Source organism: Grampus griseus, assembly GCF_964374135.1.
Source record: "Grampus griseus genome assembly, chromosome: 9".
Taxonomy (NCBI): Eukaryota; Metazoa; Chordata; class Mammalia; order Artiodactyla; family Delphinidae; genus Grampus; species Grampus griseus.
In genome coordinates this window covers 67,874,792-67,895,167 of record NC_139003.1, presented here as the reverse complement: position 1 = coordinate 67,895,167, position 20,376 = coordinate 67,874,792, and the positions used below count along the sequence as shown (strand labels likewise).

General features: G+C 34.8%; 1 protein-coding gene across 2 annotated transcripts in view; it reads left to right on the top strand.

Moving 5' to 3' along the window:
- Nucleotides 1–20,376, top strand: part of AGMO (alkylglycerol monooxygenase) — a 374,135-nt gene that overhangs the window by 61,655 nt on the left and 292,104 nt on the right. For both annotated transcript variants that reach the window (XM_082662251.1, XM_082662250.1), the window contains exon 5: nucleotides 1,361–1,512. In XM_082662251.1, the coding sequence (XP_082518377.1) occupies nucleotides 1,361–1,512 (152 nt within the window). The remainder of the gene's footprint in view (nucleotides 1–1,360; nucleotides 1,513–20,376) is intronic.

The following is a 20,376-nucleotide window of genomic DNA, read 5'->3' as shown; positions in this document are numbered from 1 at the left end:
TCTGATGATGTGTAATCCTTTTTCAAAGTGTAGGTATTTGGCATTTCTATTAGTTACTTATATTAATGCTGTTGTGAAGAAGCCTAGTGTTTTATGTTACTGATTAAATAATAACTTGAAGGATTCAAAATGTGAGACAATTTTAAAGTTTTTAAATCACAGTTGAAGTCATATCATAACTAATGTCAACATTAGATTAAAAGTAAACATCTGGGTCTCCAACAAAACGAGTAACATGCTAATTCATAGATGATGACTATGTAAAGGGAAATACTAGTGAAATAATGAATTTTAACAATAAACTAATGAGCTGCTTCTTTGACTTTTATTTAAAGTTAGAATATTTCAGAACTTTCTCACTTGTTCATGGTTTATAAATAAATCTTTATTAAGTAGAATAATTCATTTTACATATGAGTGAAAAATATTAATGAAAAAGTCAGTTCAATCATATCTATAAAAGTGATAAAAGGAATGATTATCTTGAGTCTGATCCTAAATTTGATCACAGGAGATTTAAAAGAAAAAATACTACTCTTTATAAAATTGAAGTATATTATGTATATTTTTGAAATTTCTTGACATAAGAATTTATAGAAGCTTGGTAGAATATGTGGTAAGAGATATGCTGTCTGGGTTTTAAAAACAATTGTTTATTTCTAGGGAAAAATTATTCCCTTATATTTTGAGATCCATAGTTTATATTACTGTAAGAAATACTGATATGCTATGAGAATCCAATTTGTAGTCTTAAGAATAATATCTAGAAAACATAGAGTGTGTGTGTGTGTGTGTGTGTGTGTGTGTGAAAGAGAGGAGGGACTAGACAGGAAGAGAGAATAGAGTCAGTCAGAAGCAACTTTAAAGGCAAACTTTATGGGATTAATATATTTTAAGGCAGTAGTCATTTTGCAGTCCCTTTAAAAAATATGCTATTTATAATTTTCTACTTTTTACATTTCCTTTAAAAAGCACCCTTCTTGTGTTCTTTACTAAGATTTAGAAATGACAGTCACAGAAAATAAGTCATAGTTTTGTCATTTTTATGTTATATGGTTTCCATGAAAAGTATTTTTAAGAGACATATAAAGGGAACTTCCTCAATTCCATGAAATAGGGGAATAGTTGACATCCATGATGCCTGTTACGCAAAAGGAAACATCATGTGAATCATTTTGATACCAAGGAAATTGAGCCTCTTCAAAGGTATGATAGAGCAGTAAGAAGCCAAGAGAAAGGGGGAAAGGATTTTATTTTTATGTATGAACATATTAATTTTTAAATATTATCTAAAATGGTTTAGCATAATTTTACATCTAAAATATAGTATAATCATTGCTTATACATTGTATCTTTCCAGTTGGTTTTCCAGGAGCATTGAACTGACCAGTTACATTTATATCTGGGAGAACTACAGGCTTATCAGTTTGCCTTGGGATTCTCCATGGACTTGGTATTTAACTTTCTTGGGAGTTGACTTTGGTTACTACTGGTTTCATCGTATGGCTCATGGTAAGTTGAAAACCAAGACTTTTTTGATACTCAACTTATGTTGAACTGTGTTTGCCACATAGCTGGTATTCAGTAAATATTTATTGAACAAGTGACTAGATGAATAACTTAGTTTATTTTACAGCATCTAAAGATTAATAATGAAATTTCATTTGTAATTTAAATGGAAACAATCTGAAGTCATTGTTGAAAAAAAGTGAAATTATAGAGGTACATTTTTCACACCCCTTGTATATAATTTATTTTTAAAACCATTTAGAAAGTGTTGACTATAGCATCACTCCACACCCCAATTATCAAGGGTCTTTCAGAAGAGCTTTGTAACAGCATGGAATCCTAGGTAACCTGCTGTCATATGTAAGCCTGATTCATGTTCTTGGCAGTATTGCCATATTTACAAATGAAAATGCAATCAGCTAGGCATTAGCCATAATGCACTTTAGTGTGACCACAGCTTTGCAAAATTTCTCATCTGCTACAAAGCCTTCTTACGGTACTGGTTCACTGAACTTGCTTTTGGGGATTCTTGGCCACACCTTCCAAAGAAATGTTTTGTTATGGAATGGAAAATGGAAGAGCATGGAGCTGTCTAAATCTCTCGTGAGATAAGCAGAAATTGGAGAATGATCGTAGAGCTAAGATGAACAAGTGGTCTCTAAGGAGGAATTAGGCATGCAAAATATTGCTGAAGGGAAACGGAGGAAAGTGCTAATTTGGAAAAACTACTGAAGAGCAGAACTCAGGATTTCAGTGGGTAGTTGGGTTGAGTGGGTGGGGAGGAAGGAAGGAAGAGGAAGAAACCTGGAATAATAATAAAAAATAGATGGGAGGTGGAAAGAAGAGCTCTGAGATCAGGGTGAATAACTGAACTATGTGTGTAGGAGTATGTGTGACCAAATATCCTTCCCAAGCAAGGATGAAGGAAATAGGAGTAGCATGGCCAGCGTTATGCTTAAGGCAGTTAAACTTTAAACATGGCATTATTTTGTTAAGCACTTTAAACATGTACATTTAATGAGACTATAAAAAGTGTTAATTCATTAAAAACTTTGTAGTGAACAGATAAACTAGAAAAAGTTATTTATTTTGTGTATGATAACCTTTGTCTTTGAAAATAATAGGTCAGCTCCTTATATCATTTCCTTATATATAAATGTAAGAGGATACTCCCAAATTGAACATGATTAAGAATAAAATAGGATTGATGTGGTAAACTTGGTATTTTATTTCAAAATAGTAGTTTTCTCCCTAAAATAAACCCATTGGCAATTTTCCTCACTTTCTATGCAGCAAATGGGTAATGCAGAAAGCATTTACATTGTATTACTTAATTTCAGGAACCTTCTAATATCACACTGTCCTGTATAGATGTGTGTGTTTGGAAAATCTGCTAATTTGCTTAATATTTGAAAGCCCATTATAACAGGAAACAAAGAACCAACAGAATATTACCAAATATAAAACTTTAAAAAATATGTTGATTGTAAGTGCTCTCAGGGAATAGCAATAAAGTAAAATAATATATTAAAAACATGGAATCAAGGCTGTTTAAAGTATGCTTCCCATTAGAAAATTTTGAACCAAGTCCAGTAAAGGCAGGCATTAAAAAAATCTGAAAACCTTCTGGAAAAACACTCACCACTTTCAGGCTATGAAGCTTACTCATAAGTTCAAAGACTTTTGACTTGTGATGGAAAGCTAGTTGGAAAAAAATGATATTTCACTGTGCAAATATATAACATAGTTATAGACTATATTCCCCACACTGTACATTTCATACCCATGTCTCATTATTTGAATCTGGAAGTTTGTACCTCTTAATCTCCTTCACCTACTTCTTTCCTCCCCACCACCCCCATCCCCTCACAACTACCTGTTTGTTCTCTGTATCTATAACTCTGTTTCTGTTTTGTTATATTTGTTTTGTTTTTTTAGATTTCACATATAAGTGAAATAATACAGTATTTGCCTTTCTCTGTCTGAGTTATTTCACTTAGCATAATACCCTCTTGGTCCATCCATGTTGTCACAAATTGTAAGATTTCATTCTTTTTTTTTTGGCTGAGTAATATTCCATTATGTATATATATATATATATACCACCTCTTCTTTATCCATTCATCTATGATAGGTGTTTAAGTTTCTTCCATTTCTTGGCTATTGTAAATTATGTTGAAATGAACATAGGGATGCATATATCTTTTCTAAGTACTGTTTTTGTTTTCTTCGGATAAGTACCCAGGTGTGGAATTGCTGGATTGTATGGTAGTTTTATTTTTAATTTTTTGAGGAATCTCCATGTTGTTTTCCATATTGGCTGTACCAATTTATGTTCCCGCCAACCGTGCACAAGGGTTCCTCTTTTTTAACATCTTAGATAACACTCCTTATTTGCTGTAGTTTTGATAATAGGCATTCTGACTGGTATGAGATGATATCTCATTGTGGCTTTGATTTGCATTTTCCTACTGATTACTGATGTTGAACATCTTTTCATGTCCCTTTTGAACATCTATATGTCTTCTCTGGAAAATGTTTATTACAATATTCTGCCAATTTTAAAATCAGGTTGCTTTTTTTTTTTTAATGTTGAGTTTCTATGTTGAGTTCTTTGTATATTTTGGATATTAACACCTTATCAAATATATCATTTGTAAATATCTTCTTCCATTCATTGGTGGCCTTTTCATTTTGTTGATAGTTTCTTCTGCTGTGCAAAAGCTTTTTAGTTCGGTGTAGTCCCATTTATTTATTTTTGTTTTTGTTTCCCTTGACTGAGGAGACACATTCAAAAACATTTTTTGCTAAGACTGATGTCAAAGACAGTATTGCCTATGTTTTCTAGATTTTTTATGGTTTCAGGTCTTACATTTAAGTCTTTAATGCATTTGGAATTTATTTTTGTGCATGGTGTGTGAGAGTAGTTCAGTTTGATTCTTCTGCTTATAGCTGTCCATTTTTCCCAGCACCATCTATTGAAAAGAATATCTTTTCCCCATTGTATAATCTTGCCTCCTTTGTTGTAGACTAATTGCCCATATAACTGTGGGTTCATTTCTGGGATCTCTATTCTCTTCCATTGATCTGTGTATCTCTTTTTGTGCCAGTACCATACTGTTTAGATGACTTTACCTTTGTAGTGTAGTTTGAAATCATGGTGTGTGATACCTCCAGCTTTGTTCTTCTTTCTTAATATTGTTTTGGCTGTTCAGGGTTTTTTGTGTTTCCATACAAATTTGTCTCATTTGTGCCAAATATTTTTGCTCAAAAGGAGAATTTGAAAAAGTTTCTGTTACTAAAGGCATATGATGCATTAGCAAATAAGATCTACGAGCAAAGACATTTTAGACCACAAAAGGCCAAATCAATTGGAATCTATCCTCTTTCACTTATTAAACAAGTGTAATTGTGACTGAATTTAGTGTCATAATATTAAAATCTACAATAAAAGAGACTAAGCATGGTGAAGTACTAGGAAAATACTCTAAGTGAAAATTCCAGCAAGAATCATTAACTAACTTAGAGACTTCTTTCTATGATTATAATCTTTTCATTCATGCATCTACTCATTCATGCATTAACTTTTTCAACAAATGTTTAATGACCATCTATCTTATACGAACCCTATATTAGGCATCAGAGGTAGCTTGGATAATAACATATGTGAACACCAGTTGTTCATTTTATTATGGGTAAAAGACATTAACAATTAACTACAATAATGATAGGGGAAGTGCAAAGATGATTTTGGAGTGAATTCTTAAAATTCACAAAAGAAACTTTGTCCTTCTCATTGGCATTAGTTCTTAAATTTCCAAACTTCTGAATATGCTGATTAACCTTTTTCAAAGTGGTTATATAAAAACCAAATGGAATTATGTTAAAAACTCATACTCCTTCACACCCCAGGGAATATTCATTGGAGTGAGGTCTCACAGTGTTCCTCACCTCAGTACCAAGACCCAGCTCTACCCAATAGCCTACAAACCCCAGTGTTGGAAGCCTCAGGCCAAACAACCAGTAAGACAGGAACACAATCCCATTCATTAAAAAAAAAAAAAAATGAGATGGCGAAAAAATATGTCACAGATGAAGGAGCAAGGTGAAAACCTACGAGACCAAATAAATGAAGAGGAAATAGGCAATCTACCTGAAAAAGAATTCATAGTAATGATAGTGAAGATGATCCAGAATCTCAGAAATAGAATGGAGGCATGGGTTAAGAAAATACAAGAAATGTTTAACAAAGATCTAGAACAACTAAAGAACAAACAAACAGAGATGAACAACATAATAACTGAAATGAAAAATACACTAGAAGGAATCAATAACAGAATAACGGAGGCAGAGAACAAATAAGTGAGCTGGAATGCAAATGGGTGGAAATAACTGCCGAGGAACAGAAAAAAGAAAAATAGACTGAAAAGAATTGAATACAGTCTCAGAGACCTCTGGGACAACACTAAACACACCAACATTCGAATTATAGGGGTCCCAGAAGAAGAAGAGAAAAAGAAAGGGTCTGAGAAAATATTTGAAGAGATTATGGTTGAAAACTTCCCTAACATGGGAAAAGAAATAGTCACCCAAGTCTAGGAAGCACAGAGAGTCCCATACAGGATAAACCCTAGGAAAAACACACCAAGACACATATTAATCAAACAAACAAAAATTAAATTCAAAGAAAAAATATTAAAAGCAGCAAGGGAAAAACAAAAAATAACATACAAAGGAATCCCCATAGGATATCAGGCTGATTTTTCAGTGGAAACTCTGCAGGCCAGAAGGGAGTGGCAGGATATACTTAAAGTGATGAGAGAAAAACCTACAATCAAGATTACTCTACCCAGCAAGGATCTCATTCAAATTCGATGGAAAAGTCAAAAGCTTTTCAGAAAAGTAAAAGCTAAGAGAATTCAGCACCACCAAACCAGCTTTACAGCAAATGCTAAAGAAACTTCCCTAAGCGGGAAACACAAGAGAAGAAAAAGACCCACAAAACCAAACCCCAAACAATTAAGAAAATGGTAATAGGAACATACATATTGATAATAATGTTGAATGTAAATGGATGAAATGCCCCAACCAGAAGACACAGACTGGCTGAATGGATACAAAAACAAGACCCATATATATGCTGTCTACAAGAGACCCACTTCAGACCTAAGGATACATGCAGATTGAAAGTGAAGGGATGGAAAAAGATATTCCATGCCAATGGAAATCAAAAGGTAGCTGGAGTAGCAATTCTCATATCAGATAAAATAGACTTTAAAATAAAAACTGTTACAAGAGATAAGGAAGGACACTACATAATGATCAAAGGATCAATCCAAGAAGAAGATATAAGAATTATAAATGTTTATGCACCCAACATAGGAGCACCTCAATACATAAGGGAAATGCTAACAATCATGAAAGGAGAAATTGACAGTAACACAATAATAGTAGGGAACTTTAACACCCCAGTTACACCAATGGACAGATCATCCAAGCAGAAGATAAATAAGGGAACACAAGCTTTAAGTGGCACAATAGACCAGATAGATCTAATTGATATTTATAGAACATTCCACCCAAAAGTGACAGAATACACTTTCTTCTCAAGTGCACATGGAACATTCTCCAGGATAGATCACATCGTGGGTAACAAAACAAGGCTTGGAAAATATAAAAAATTGAAATCATATCAAGCATCTTTTCTGACCACAATGCTATGAGATTGGAAATCAATTACAGGAAAAAAACTGTAAAAAACACAAATACATGGAGGCTAAACAGTGCACTATTAAATAACCAAGAGAACACTGAAGAAATCAAAGAAGAAATAAAAAAATACATAGGAACAAATAACAATGAAAAGACGGTGATCCAAAACCTATGGGATGCAGCAAAAACAGTTCTAAGAGGGAAGTTTATAGCAATTCAATCTCACCTCAAAAACCAAGAAGAATCTCAAATAAACTATCTAACCCTACACCTAAAACAACTAGAGAAATAAGAACAAAGAAAACCCAAAGTCAGAAGAAGGAAAGAAGTAATAAAGATCAGAGCAGAAATAAATGAAATGGAAATGAAGAAAACAATAGCAAAGAGCAATAAAACTAAAAGTTTGTTCTTTGAGAAGATAAACAAAATTGATAAACCCTTAGCCGGATTCATCAAGAAAAAAAGGGAGAGGACGCATATCAATAAAATTAGAAATGAAAAAGGAGCAATCACAACTGACACTGCAGAAATACAAAAGATTATAAGACTACTACAAACAACTATATGCCAATAAAATGGACAACCACGAAGAAATGGACAGATTCTTGGAAAGTTACAATTTTCCAAGACTGAACCAGGAAGAATTAGAAAATATAAGCAGACCTATCACAAGTAATAAAATTGAAACCATAATTAACAATCTTCCAACAAACAAAAGTCCAGGATGATGGCATCAGAGGCGAATTCTATCAGTTAGAGAAGAGCTAACACCCATCCTTCTCTAACTCTTCCAAAAATTGCAGAGGGAGAAACACTCACAAATTCATTCTGTGAAGCCACCTTCACCCTGATACCAAAACCAGGAAAATATATCACAAAAAAAGAAAATTATAGACCAATATCACTGATGAACATAGATACAAAAATCCTGAACAAAATACTAGCAAACGGAATCCAACAGCACATTAAAAGGATCATACACCATGATCAAGTGGGATTTATCCCAGGGATGCAAGATTTCTTCAGTTTACACAAATCAATCAGTGTGATACACCACATTACCAAATTAAGGAATAAAAACCATATGATCATCTCAATAGGTACAGAAAAAGCTTTTGACAAAATTCAACACCCACTTATGATAAAAACTCTCCAGAAAATGGGCATAGAGGGAACCTACCTCAACATAATAAAGGCTGTATATGACAAACCCACAGCAAGCATCATACTCAATGGTGAAAAACTAAAAGCACTTCCACTAACATCAGAAACAAGACAAGGATGTCCACTCTCACCACTCATATTCAACATAGTTTTGGAAGTCCTAGCCACAGCAATCAGAGAAGAAAAAGAAATAAAAGGAGTACAAATTGGAAAAGAAGAAGTAAAACTGTCACTGTTTGCCGATGACTTGATACTATACATAGAAAATCCTAAAGATGCCACCAGAAAACTATTGCAACTAAGCAATGAATTTGGTAAGGTTGCAGGTTACAAAATTAATACACAGAAATCTCTGGCATTCCTATACACCAACAAGGAAAAATCAGAAAGAGAAATTAAAGAAACACTCCCATTTACCATTGCAACAAAAAGAATACAATACCTAGGAATAAACCTGCCTAAGGAGGCAAAAGACTTGTACTTACAAAACTATAAAACACTGATGAAAGAAATCAATGATGACATATACAGATGGAGAAATATACCATGTTCTTGGATTGGAAGAATCAACATTGTGAAAATGACTATACTACCCAAAGCAATCTACAGATTCAGTGCAATCCCTATCAAACTACCAATGGCATTTATCACTGAACTAGAACAAAACATTTTACAATTTGTAGGGAAACACAAAAGACCCCAAATAGCCAAAGCAATCTTGAGAAAGAAAAACGGAGTTGGAGGAATCAGGCTCCCTGACTTCAAACTATAACACAGAGCTACGGTAATCAAGAGAGTATGGTACTGGCACAAAAACAGAAATATAGATCAATGGTACGAGGTAGAATGCCCAGAGATAAACCCACGCGCACATGGGCACCTAATTTATGACAAAGGAGGCAAGAACATACAATGGAGAAAAGATAGCCTCTTCAATAAGTGGTGCTGGGAAAACTGGACAGCTACATGTAAAAGAAAGAAATTAGAACACTACCTAACACCATACACAAAAATAGACTCCAGATGAATTAGAGACTTAAATATAAGACCAGACACTATAAAACTCTTAAAAGGAAAACACAGGAAAAACACTCTTTGACATAAACCATAGCGAGATCTTTTTTGACCCACCTCCTAGAGTAACGGAAATAAAAACAAAAATAAACAAATGGTTCTTAATTAAAGTTAAAAGTTTTTCACAGCAAAGGAAACCATAAACAAGACAAAAAGGCAACCCTCAGAATGGGAGAAAATAGTTGCAAATGAAAATACAGACAAAGGATAATCTCCAAAATATACAAACAGCTCATGGAGCTCAATATCAAAAAAAAACAAACAATCCAGTTAAAAAATGGGCAAAAGACCTAAATAGACATTTCACCAAGGAAGACATACAGATGGCCAAGAGGCACATGGAAAGCTGCTCAACATCACTAATCATTAGAGCAATGCAAATCAAAGCTACAATGAGGTATCACCTCACCTCAATCAGAATGGCCATTATCAAAAAATATAGGGGCTTCCCTGGTGGCGCAGTGGTTGAGAGTCTGCCTGCTGATGCAGGGGACACGGATTTGTGCCCCGGTCTGGGAAGATCCCACATGCCGTGGAGCGGCTGGGCCCGTGGGCCATGGCCACTGAGCCTGCGCGTCCGGAGCCTGTGCTCCGCAATAGGAGAGGCCCGCATACTGCAAAATATATATATATATATATATATATATATATATATATATATATATATATAAACAATAAATGCTAGGAAGGGTGTGGTGAAAAGTGAACCCTCCTGCACTGTTGGTGGGAATGTAAATTGATACAACCACTATGCAAAACAGTCTGGAGGTTCCTTATAAAACTAAAAATAGAACTACCATATGACCCAGCCCTGAGAAAACCATAATTCCAAAAGAGACATGTAACACAATGTTGATTGCAGCAGTATTTACAACATGTAGGACATGGAAGCAACCTAAATGTCCATCAACAGATGAATGGATAAAGAAGATGTGGCACATATATACAATAGAATATTACTGAGCCATAAAAAGAAACTAAACTGAGTTATTTGTAGTGAGGTGGATGGACCTAGAGTCTGTCATACAGAGTGAAGTAAATCAGAAAGAGAAAAACAAATACTGTGTGCTAACACATATATATGGAATCTTAAGAAAAAAAAAAAAACATGGTACTGATGAACCTAGTTGCAGGGCAGGAATAAACTGATAGACATAGGAATTGGACTTGATGACATGGGATGGGAGGGTGAAGCTGGGGCGAAGTGAGAGTAGCATTGGTATGTACACACTACCGAATGTAAAATAGTTGGCTGGTGGGAAGCAGCAGCATAGCACAGGGAGATTGTCTCGGTGCTTTGCGATGACCTAGAAGGGTAGGAGAGGGAGAATGGGAGGGAGGCTCAAGAGGGAGGGGATATGGGGACATGCGTATGCACGTGGCTGATTCGCTTTGTTGTGCAATAGAAACTAACACAGTATTGTGAAGTAATTATACTCCAATAAAGATCTATTAAAAAAAAAACCCTCATATTCCTGAAATGATGATGCTAGTAATAGTATTAATATTAATACTAATAAGTAGAAATCAACTATTATTGAAAGCCATTGGAGAAGCAACAAGTATAGTGGTAGAAAAACGTAGATTTTGAAGCCAGAATATTGGAAGACTCAATATTCTCAAGATGTCAGTGCTTTCCAATTTGCTCCATATATTCAATTCATTCCCAATCAAAATCTTAGCAAGTTACTTTGTGGATATTGACAAATTGATTCTAAAGTTTATATGGAGAGGCAAAAGACTAGCCAATACAGAATATTGACGGAGAAGAAAAGAATAGCCAACAAAATATTGACAGAGAAGAACAAAGTTGGAAGACTGACACTACCCTACTTCAAGATTTATTATGAAGCTATAGTGGTCAAGAGAGTGTGGTACTGACAAAAGAAAGACAAATAGATCAATGGAATAGATTAGAGACCCCCAAATAGATCCACATAACTATGGTCAACTGACCTTCAACAAAAGAGCAAAGGCAGTGCAATGAAGCAGAGTCTTTTCAAAAAATAGTGCTGGAACAACTGGACATCTACATGTAAAAAAATGCTTCTGAATACAGACCTAACAGCCCTTCGCAAAAGTTAACTCAAAATGGACCACAGACCTAAATAGCAAACAAAACTATAAAACCCTTTGAAGGTAACATAGGAATAAACCTGTAAGATTTTGGGTGTTGAGATGACTTTTCAGGTACAACAACAAAGGCATGATCCATGAAAAAATTGATAAGCTGGACTTCATTAAAATTAAAAACTGCTCTGTGAAAGACAGTGTCAGAAGGATGAGAAGATAAGCCAGATAGGAGAAAGTTTTTGCAAAATACACATCTGATAATGGACTGTTCTCTAAAATATACAAAGAACTATTATAGACAACCTCTGTAAGTAGATTGTAAGGAATGATCCCTGGAGCTAAACTGCCTAGGGTCAGACCTTGGCTCTACTACCTACTGTATACTATTGAGCAAGCTATGCCTCCTTTTATTTTTCCTTATTTGTAAGACGCAAATAACAATAGTGTAACCCACATAAGATCATTGTGAGGTTTAAATGAATTGCAATTGAGAAAACACTTAGGGCAGAGACTGATACATAATTAAGTAAAAAAATAAATATTAACTATTATGTTGTCAGGTCTCTCTGTTAATATGTTATATATAATAATATTATGAAAATTATCATTTTTTCCTTAAATGATACTTAAATATATTAGTTGTTAAAATAATTATCTTTCTCAAAATGCATAATTAAGTTTAGTTATCCTCATACAAACTCAATTTTTTCTTATTGTTACCTGGAGATAATAATAATACTTCATGAAGGATCTTGTAAAGATGTCCTATATATTTGTATCATTGGGTATATGTAGAAATATATAATATATACTAAAGCTAGAGAATTCTGATTATATCAAACAGGTCATGTGGATTTTGATTTATCAGTTTTAACAAAATCGTCTCTGTGTTTAATAAGGTGCATGTATTGGAAAATGAACATTTCAGGCCTCACCACCAGGTCAGATATATAGACAATAGGGAACACTGAAAGACTGTGTTTTAGGCTTCCACTCATACAGACATGATATTAACAATCTTTTCCTAAATGAATAGTTGTCAACTATAAGAATAAAATTACAGTATCCTTTGCTTTTAAAATTGTTTCTTTCCTCAAGTGAATGTCATATAATTTGAATTGTTTTTGGTAGGTCAAACTTATTCATACTCTTTTTTCCTTCAAACATCATTGTTTTTACCTTGTTCTTTTGGAAGAAACAAAATCTATTAGAATTTATAAATTTTATTTATATGTTAAAGTTTCTTTTGTTGCCTTCTCAGCTTAATTAAATATTAATTTGTCAAAAGTTTTTTCCTTAGAGATTGAAATCTCTTTTCCAGGACCTAGAAAATGACTTGAAAAAAATCACTAAAACAGATTTGTTCCTTCTTCTCTTACACTAATAGGTAATTTGACTTTGTCCTTTTTCTTACAATTTGAAGCCTCATATTTCTTAGAATGCTTTCCAAAATGTAATTTTGTGTTATGGGCATTTCTAAAGTATGTGTTTGATTTTTTTCCCCTCTCCAAATTCACACAAATCTTGATAATGCAAAAAAATACCCTCCACAACTGTAGGGTTTTGCAGTATGTAGCTTGTGCTGCATCATTTTTTAAAAACAAATGTTCAGTGCCAGCTTTGTGCCTTCGAGCTGTTTGAAGCACTGAAGGGGACACGTCCTGTAATGTGAAGCGCTTATACCATGAGTTAAACGGTACAGACAAGTCCCAGAAAAATGCACCGGGTGTGCAGGTGGTAGTTAAATCAACAAGAAATTTTATTTCATTGTATTAGATTTCATTAGCAGTACTCCCTTTTTCTTTAGAAATTTTGAAATATAGTGGGAAAATATGTCATCATGCAGAATTTTAAGGGCTCCATCATGGTGATAATATTGCTTCAGGAAAAAAAATAACTCAAAGAATAGAGTGACCTAAAGCCACATGAGTCAGAAGTATTGATAGAAAGCAAAGAAAGCAAATGAGTTTGAGTAGAAGATATTTAGTGCAGGCAGTTACATATAAATCATATTTATAACAGTAATCTATAATTTAAAAAAATTATTAAAAAGAAACAGTGCAAGCAGTCATATAATTTAAGAATAAAGCCAGATAATGGTTATATAGGCACATTGTTATCATCATAGCTTATTTTTTAGACTAGATGAAGATCAGTAGAAAACTGGGATATGAAAAAAGGTAGATATAATTATTAATGTAAAGAAAAGAGGTTGATTACTATTTTATGAAAATGGAGATGAATAAGAATATTGCAATGTAAAGAAATACGTAGCCACAGTATAACATGAACTTCTTGGAAGGATGATACATATTTCCTTAGATCCTAAGTACCCACCATCTTTTTAGTGACTCTAAATGCATACTTAAGCACATACACAGATCAAAAACTTCAGCAGGGAGAACTAAAAGATATCACTCAGAGTGGTTTTGCCAAAAGTTTGTGAGTGAAGGGTGAGCACTGAACTTCACTAAAATTTAAATGTAAGTAGGATGTTCTACAGGTGGCAGGAAGTCTTCTTGCCATTTTTAAATTCTATGGGACTCCAGAGTTTGAATCTTCTGCACTTGAATTAAGTATAGTAAACAAAAATATTTGTGAATATATTAAGGCCAGATAAGTACCAGACCTAATAGGACGAGAAGTCATCCTATTCGGCATTGAAAACCTGTCACTTTATGAAATAATATTAATACTGCCTAACATTTACTGAGTTCTTTCTCAGTGTTTCTAAGTGCTTCTTATACATTTTCATATTTAATTAAAGCAACCAGGAGATGACTTCTATCACAGCACTTTGACAAAAGAGGAAACTAAAACAAATATTGTTTAAGTAACTTGCCCAGCTCTCAGAGTTGATGTGCCACAGCCTGAATATTTTGATTGGGGGCCATTGATCTGAGTCTCTTGGCTTTGTTATTACTCTAGCCTCTTAATAAAATTAACTTTTTTTTTTTTTTTTTTTTTTTTGCGGTACGCGGGCCTCTCACTGCCGTGGCCTCTCCCACTGTGGAGCACAGGCTCCAGACTCCACGGTATGTGGGATCCTCCCAGACCCGGGCACGAACCCGCGTCCCCTGCATCAGCAGGCGGACTCTCAACCACTGCGCCACCAGGGAAGCCCTAAAATTAACTTTTAATTAAATAAAATATATACTAATATCACCATCTGTCCAGTCTATTTATTTTAGATTGTTGTTGACATATATAAATCCTCAAATATTTGGTAGGAAAGAAAATTTAAATTTAGTAATTTGGTTGTTAAAGTGTCAAAAAATTTATTGAAAATGAGAATTAAGCTCCAGTAGGATACAAAGAGGCTTACCCTCTTTCTCTCATACAATCAATATTATACTCATATTGCTGTCCTTTTAAGCCTAGAGCACAGTGTTTGTTAGCTGATGGACTTGTGATACTCTTTGTGGCTGCACGTTAGAATCACCTTGGAAGCTTTAAAAAATATATTCATACCTAGACTAGAAACGGAACCACTTAAATTAGAATCTCTGGGCAAGGAGCTTGGGCTTAGTTGTGTTTGTTGTTGTTGTTTTTAACATCTTTATTGGAGTGTAATTGCTTTACAATGGTGTGTTAGTTTCTGCTTTATAACAAAGTGAATCAGTTATACATATATGTATATCCCCATATCTCTTCCCTCTTGTGCCTCCTTCCCACCCTCCCTATCCCACCCCTCTAGGTGGTCACAAAGCCCTGAGCTGATCTCCTTGTGCTATGCGGCTGCTTCCCACTAGCTATCTATTTGACGTTTGGTAGTGTATATATGTCCATGCCTCTCTCTAGCATTCTTCTCTTCACTTTTCATATTTGCATTTTTATTCTCTTACACTGAAAATCTTGACACGAAATAATATTAATGTATTTAATTATTTGCTATGTCATATAGTACATGTTTTTTTCCTTGATGAATTGAAAAATTTAAATTACGAAGTGTGAGATCCTTATCTTTTGAAAGTACAAATCTTCTTCATTGGTGCTCAAGCTCCCTCCTTCTTATATTCAAATTGTATTTCCTTTGCCCCCCAAAAAGTGCTTGTTTTATAACTGTGTGGACGGTCCATGTCTGTTCTTTCAGATGAAGGCTTTGTTCTTTATAGAAACAAATGTTAATGGAGCAGATGCCCCTCGTCCTCCTGTGCTCCTTTCTCCAGAGCCAGAAGGAATTCAGACTGCTTATTTTTATACTTACTGATATCCTGGGGAAAAAGGTAAAGGAGAGTTTATAAAACCTGGACAAAAGAAGGATGTAACTTTTTCAGTTCTCCCAAGGGCTGAATCTCGGCTGAAATAACTGACAGTTTTGAGACATACAGAAGGAAATGATGAGTTAGGCTAAATGTCCAGATGTGTGCACAACAGATGTATAAGGTTACATTTTAAGACAAGGAATGCAATACCTGTATTTTTAGAGAGGAAGTTATAAATAGTAAATACATAACAACTATTAACTATAGTCTGACTCTTCAAGATTTTAAAGTAGCAAATACTTTTTTCATCTCTACGCTATTTAGCAGTTCTTAAAAAGATTTATATAAGTAAAACCGTATCAGAAAGATCATAGATTGAATTAAATCAAATGGGGACTTAGAATATGATAATTCTTGCTTTATTATCTTTAATATGTGGTTGAACATTTTTGATGAACTTGTTTTTACCATGAAATAAAAGTAGACTGTTTTTTTAAACCTTTACTCATCTATACCTACAAATTTCTTGCTCTTCTTTCTTAGACAGTACTAAACATCCTCAAAAATACCTTGCAAATATTCTGAGTTACCACAGGCTAGGGCAAACTGTTAAAGAAAAGTAGCAAAATTACTTTGTTGCTTCTAAATCCTACAGAACGATGTCATCCTTTAGCAGTATATTTCTTAATTCTGTCTTACAAACTAGTATGGATAATATCTTAAAATATGTAGTATGAAAAATGGAGTATTTTCTACCTGAGAAAGCTATTGTTCCTGCATAGGATAGATACTGCCCTCATTCAAATATTCATTTATATGCAGCAAAATATTCTTTTTGTTCTACATGGTTACCATGCCTTGCATGCTTCTTAGAAGCCAAAACATACATCCATGGGAATGATGACAAAGCACATCCTAATTCGGGAATTTTAAAGGGCTCTGGGATTTGAAGTTGACACTTCTTTGGCTGCGTTCCAACATACAACTAGGGAGAAGAAAGAAGCCATTTGGGTTCCGTGTGTCCCTAAATCTCATGTAGTTTTGGAGAGAACAGTGATGTCCAAAGTAAAAGTGCGATAACTTGCTCAGATAATAGGAAGTTGCTTCGAAGTGAAATAGGTGACCTTTAATAATGAGAAATTTGTCAGTGGAAATTCACTAGAGAGTTGGACCAGGGCGAAATCTTGTAGTCGTCTCAGGAGCATAAGCAGGCAGAAAGTGATTGCTCACATTGGAAGAGAAATTTTAAAAGTCACAGCACTTCCTTTTCATCCTTTTTAAATGCACCCAAGGGAGGAGCTACCTCTCTGGGGTTTAACTTCCTCCTGTTGTAGACAGCTGGTGGGAGGACGAGGGGGGAAACGACAGAAAGAGGAGTTCAACCGTGGTTAAGGTGCTCAAGCATCACAGAGCTCATCAGTGTCTTCCCTCTCCCAGAAGAGCCTCCCAGTGCTAACAGAGATGTTGCTTCCCTCCTTCCCTTATTTGTGTTTGAGTGCAGAGGTGGAGGGGTGGGAAGCAAGCTGCCAAAATGTTGGCCTATCCCTGGAAAAGTGTCCACACTTTAATCAATACCTCTAAAGGCCATAAGAGAGAGGTGTTGGATAGAAGGGTTAATTTAGTTATTCTCATGAAAGGTACCACTAAAACTGTTTCTTTTCTTCCCTCACTGACATTAAGAAGTAATGCATATGACAATTCTTTTATCAAGATGTAAAAGCATTGCATATACTCGTATACTCTTCTAAGACATTCATTTACTTCCTTTCTTAGTTTTCAGATGCCCTTATTGTCAGACAATTTCACACAGAGGATAAGAGGAGAGGTTATTTATGTATTTATTTTTTAATTGAAGTATAGTTGCTTTACAATTCTGTGTTAGTTTCTGGTGTACAGCAAAGTGATTCACTTATACATATGTGTGCTCATATATATATTCTTTTCCATTATGGTTTATTATAAGATATTGAATATAGTTCCCTGTGCTATACAGTAGGACCTTGTTTATGTATTTTATATATAGTAGTTTCTATCTGCTAATCCCAAACTCCTAATTTATCCCTCCCCACTCTCTTTCTCCTTTGGTAACCATAAATTTGTTTTCTATGCCTGTGAGTCTGTTTCTGTTTTGTAAATAAGTTCATTTGTATCATTTTTTTTAGATTCCACATATAAGTGATTTCATATGATATTTGTCTTTTTGTGTGACTTACTTTACTTATTATGATAATCTCTAGGTCCGTCCGTGTTGCTACAAATGGCATTATTTCATTTTTTTTAATGGCTGAGTAATATTCGATTGTATCAAGATACCACATCTTTTTTATCCATTCATCTGTCAATGGACATTTAGGTTGCTTCCATGTCTTGGCTATTGTAAATACTGCTGCTATGAGCATTGGGGTGCGGGTATCTCTTCGAATTAGAGTTCTCTCCAGATATATGCCCAGGAGTGGGATTGCTGGATCATATGATAGCTCTGTTTTAGTTAAGGAACCTCCATACTGTTCTCCATGGTGGCTGCACCAATTTGCATTCCCACCAACAGCGTAGGAGGGTTCCCTTTTCTTCACATCCCCTCCAGCATTTATCATTTGTAGACTTTTTCATGATGGCCAGTCTGACTGGTGGGAGATGATACCTCATCGTAGTCTTGATTTCGCATTTCTCTAATAATTAGCAACGCTGATCATCTTTTCATGTGAAGAGGAGAGGTTTTAAAGTCAGATTGACCTGATTTCACATTCTGACTCCATCATCTATTAATTACTGTGACCTGGTACAAATTACTCAATTTTTCTGAGTCTCAATTTACTTTTTTGTAAAATGGGCATTAATATTATACACCCCTCAAAGTGCTTTGAGGCTAAATGAAATAATTATGTGTTTGACGGCTGGCACACAGTACATACCTTATCCATGATACTCCTTGTAATTACTATATGGTAAGTATATGATGACTATTTCAGGAATTCCAGACTGTAAAAGATAGTGCTAATTGACTGTAGTGCTTTGTCTCACTGATGCCATACAGTCTCAGAATCTTTTTTAGCAGAGTGCTCTAAACAACTACTTCTAAGTATGAAACTTACATTCCATCACTTTCTGGGAATGGAATGTGAGAGGATCAGAGCAGGAATCTTGTCTTACTCATCTTGGAAAATTCAACATCAGTTACTAATTGGTATATTCTACATGTTTATAAATGCCTTCTGAATTAATCTTCTAGATGAGTACTAGTCATTGTACTACTTTGCATTTACACTTTATCTTTTTTAAAAATTAAAATAATACCTTCCCTTACATCTTTTAGTCTTGAATTGCTTCAAGAGACGCGGGGTAAGTAGGTTTAGTGAGCCAGGAATTTATGAGTTCCATTTTGGACATGTTGAAATTGGGGTATCTGTTAGACTCTCAAGTGGAAATGTCAAGGAGGAAGTTTTATATAAGACTAGTGTTCAGGGAGGAGGTCCAGGCTGGAAATGTAAATGAGCACATTGTTAACATACTGATGGTGTTTAAAACTGTGGGAGAGATTGAGGTCCAAAGGAGTAAATCTAGAAAGGGAAGATGCTCCAAAAGCTGAGCCCTGTGATGTTCCATTATTTGTGTTTGGCACACAAGGGGGAACCAGCAAATTAGACTGGGAAGGCAGCAGAAAAGTCACAGAAGAAATCGAAGAAAGTATGTATATCAAGGAGAAGGTCATGATGAACTGTACCAAGTAGTGCTGAGAGATTCCTGATTTAGGAATAGTAGGCCAGGTTGCTGGGACTAACTTCCTCTCCGAGGGCAACTAAAACTGCTGGATGAAATATAAAAACGGTCTTAACAGCTTCAGAGACATGTCCAAATAGTGAGGAATCACCAGGTCACATACTGAAGACAGCAAGGACACCAAAATTAAGGTAGCACTCCAATCCACTTTTATTGTGTGGGCTTCTGTTAGTTTTTTTTTCCTGAAGAAACAGCTGTTAAAATGAATGGTGATTTTTGTTGTCTTTGGGCACAAGGGGGTAGAGACCCCAAAGATGGGGACTCTATCAATTAAACTGAGACCTCAAGACATAAGAGTCGAACAGACATAAACCCACCCATTCACTTACACTCCCACTAGAGTGCGGGAGAAATTGTCTGGTTGCTGGGAAAATAGAGGAAATAAAGAAAGATTAAAAAAAAAACAAAAAACTGATCCCAAAGAGTTTGTAAATCAAACACTAGCCCAAACATAATTATAGTCAAAATGTGCACTGCCAGGTTTATACAAGACGTTTCAGGCCATGAATGTAGTTTAAAGTGGTGCTCCAGCTACCTGCCAACTAAAGCAAATGCCTCTGGAGAAACAGTGATGCTTATCTATGCCTCAATTATTTTTTCAACTTTTCAACACCAATGACCAGCACATATCACAGAAAATCAGGCGCATAAGGAAACAAGCAATTATATTTGACAACCAGGAAAAACAACAGACAAATGGAACTCACTTGCACAGATTTCAGACACCAATAGTATCAGATGCAGATTTTAGCAAGTACACTTATTATGTTTAAAGACATTTTTTAAACGTTGCAAATAAATAGACATATTAGGAAAACAATTTTAAGTGGCATTGCAAATTTGCAAAAATAAATACAATTTC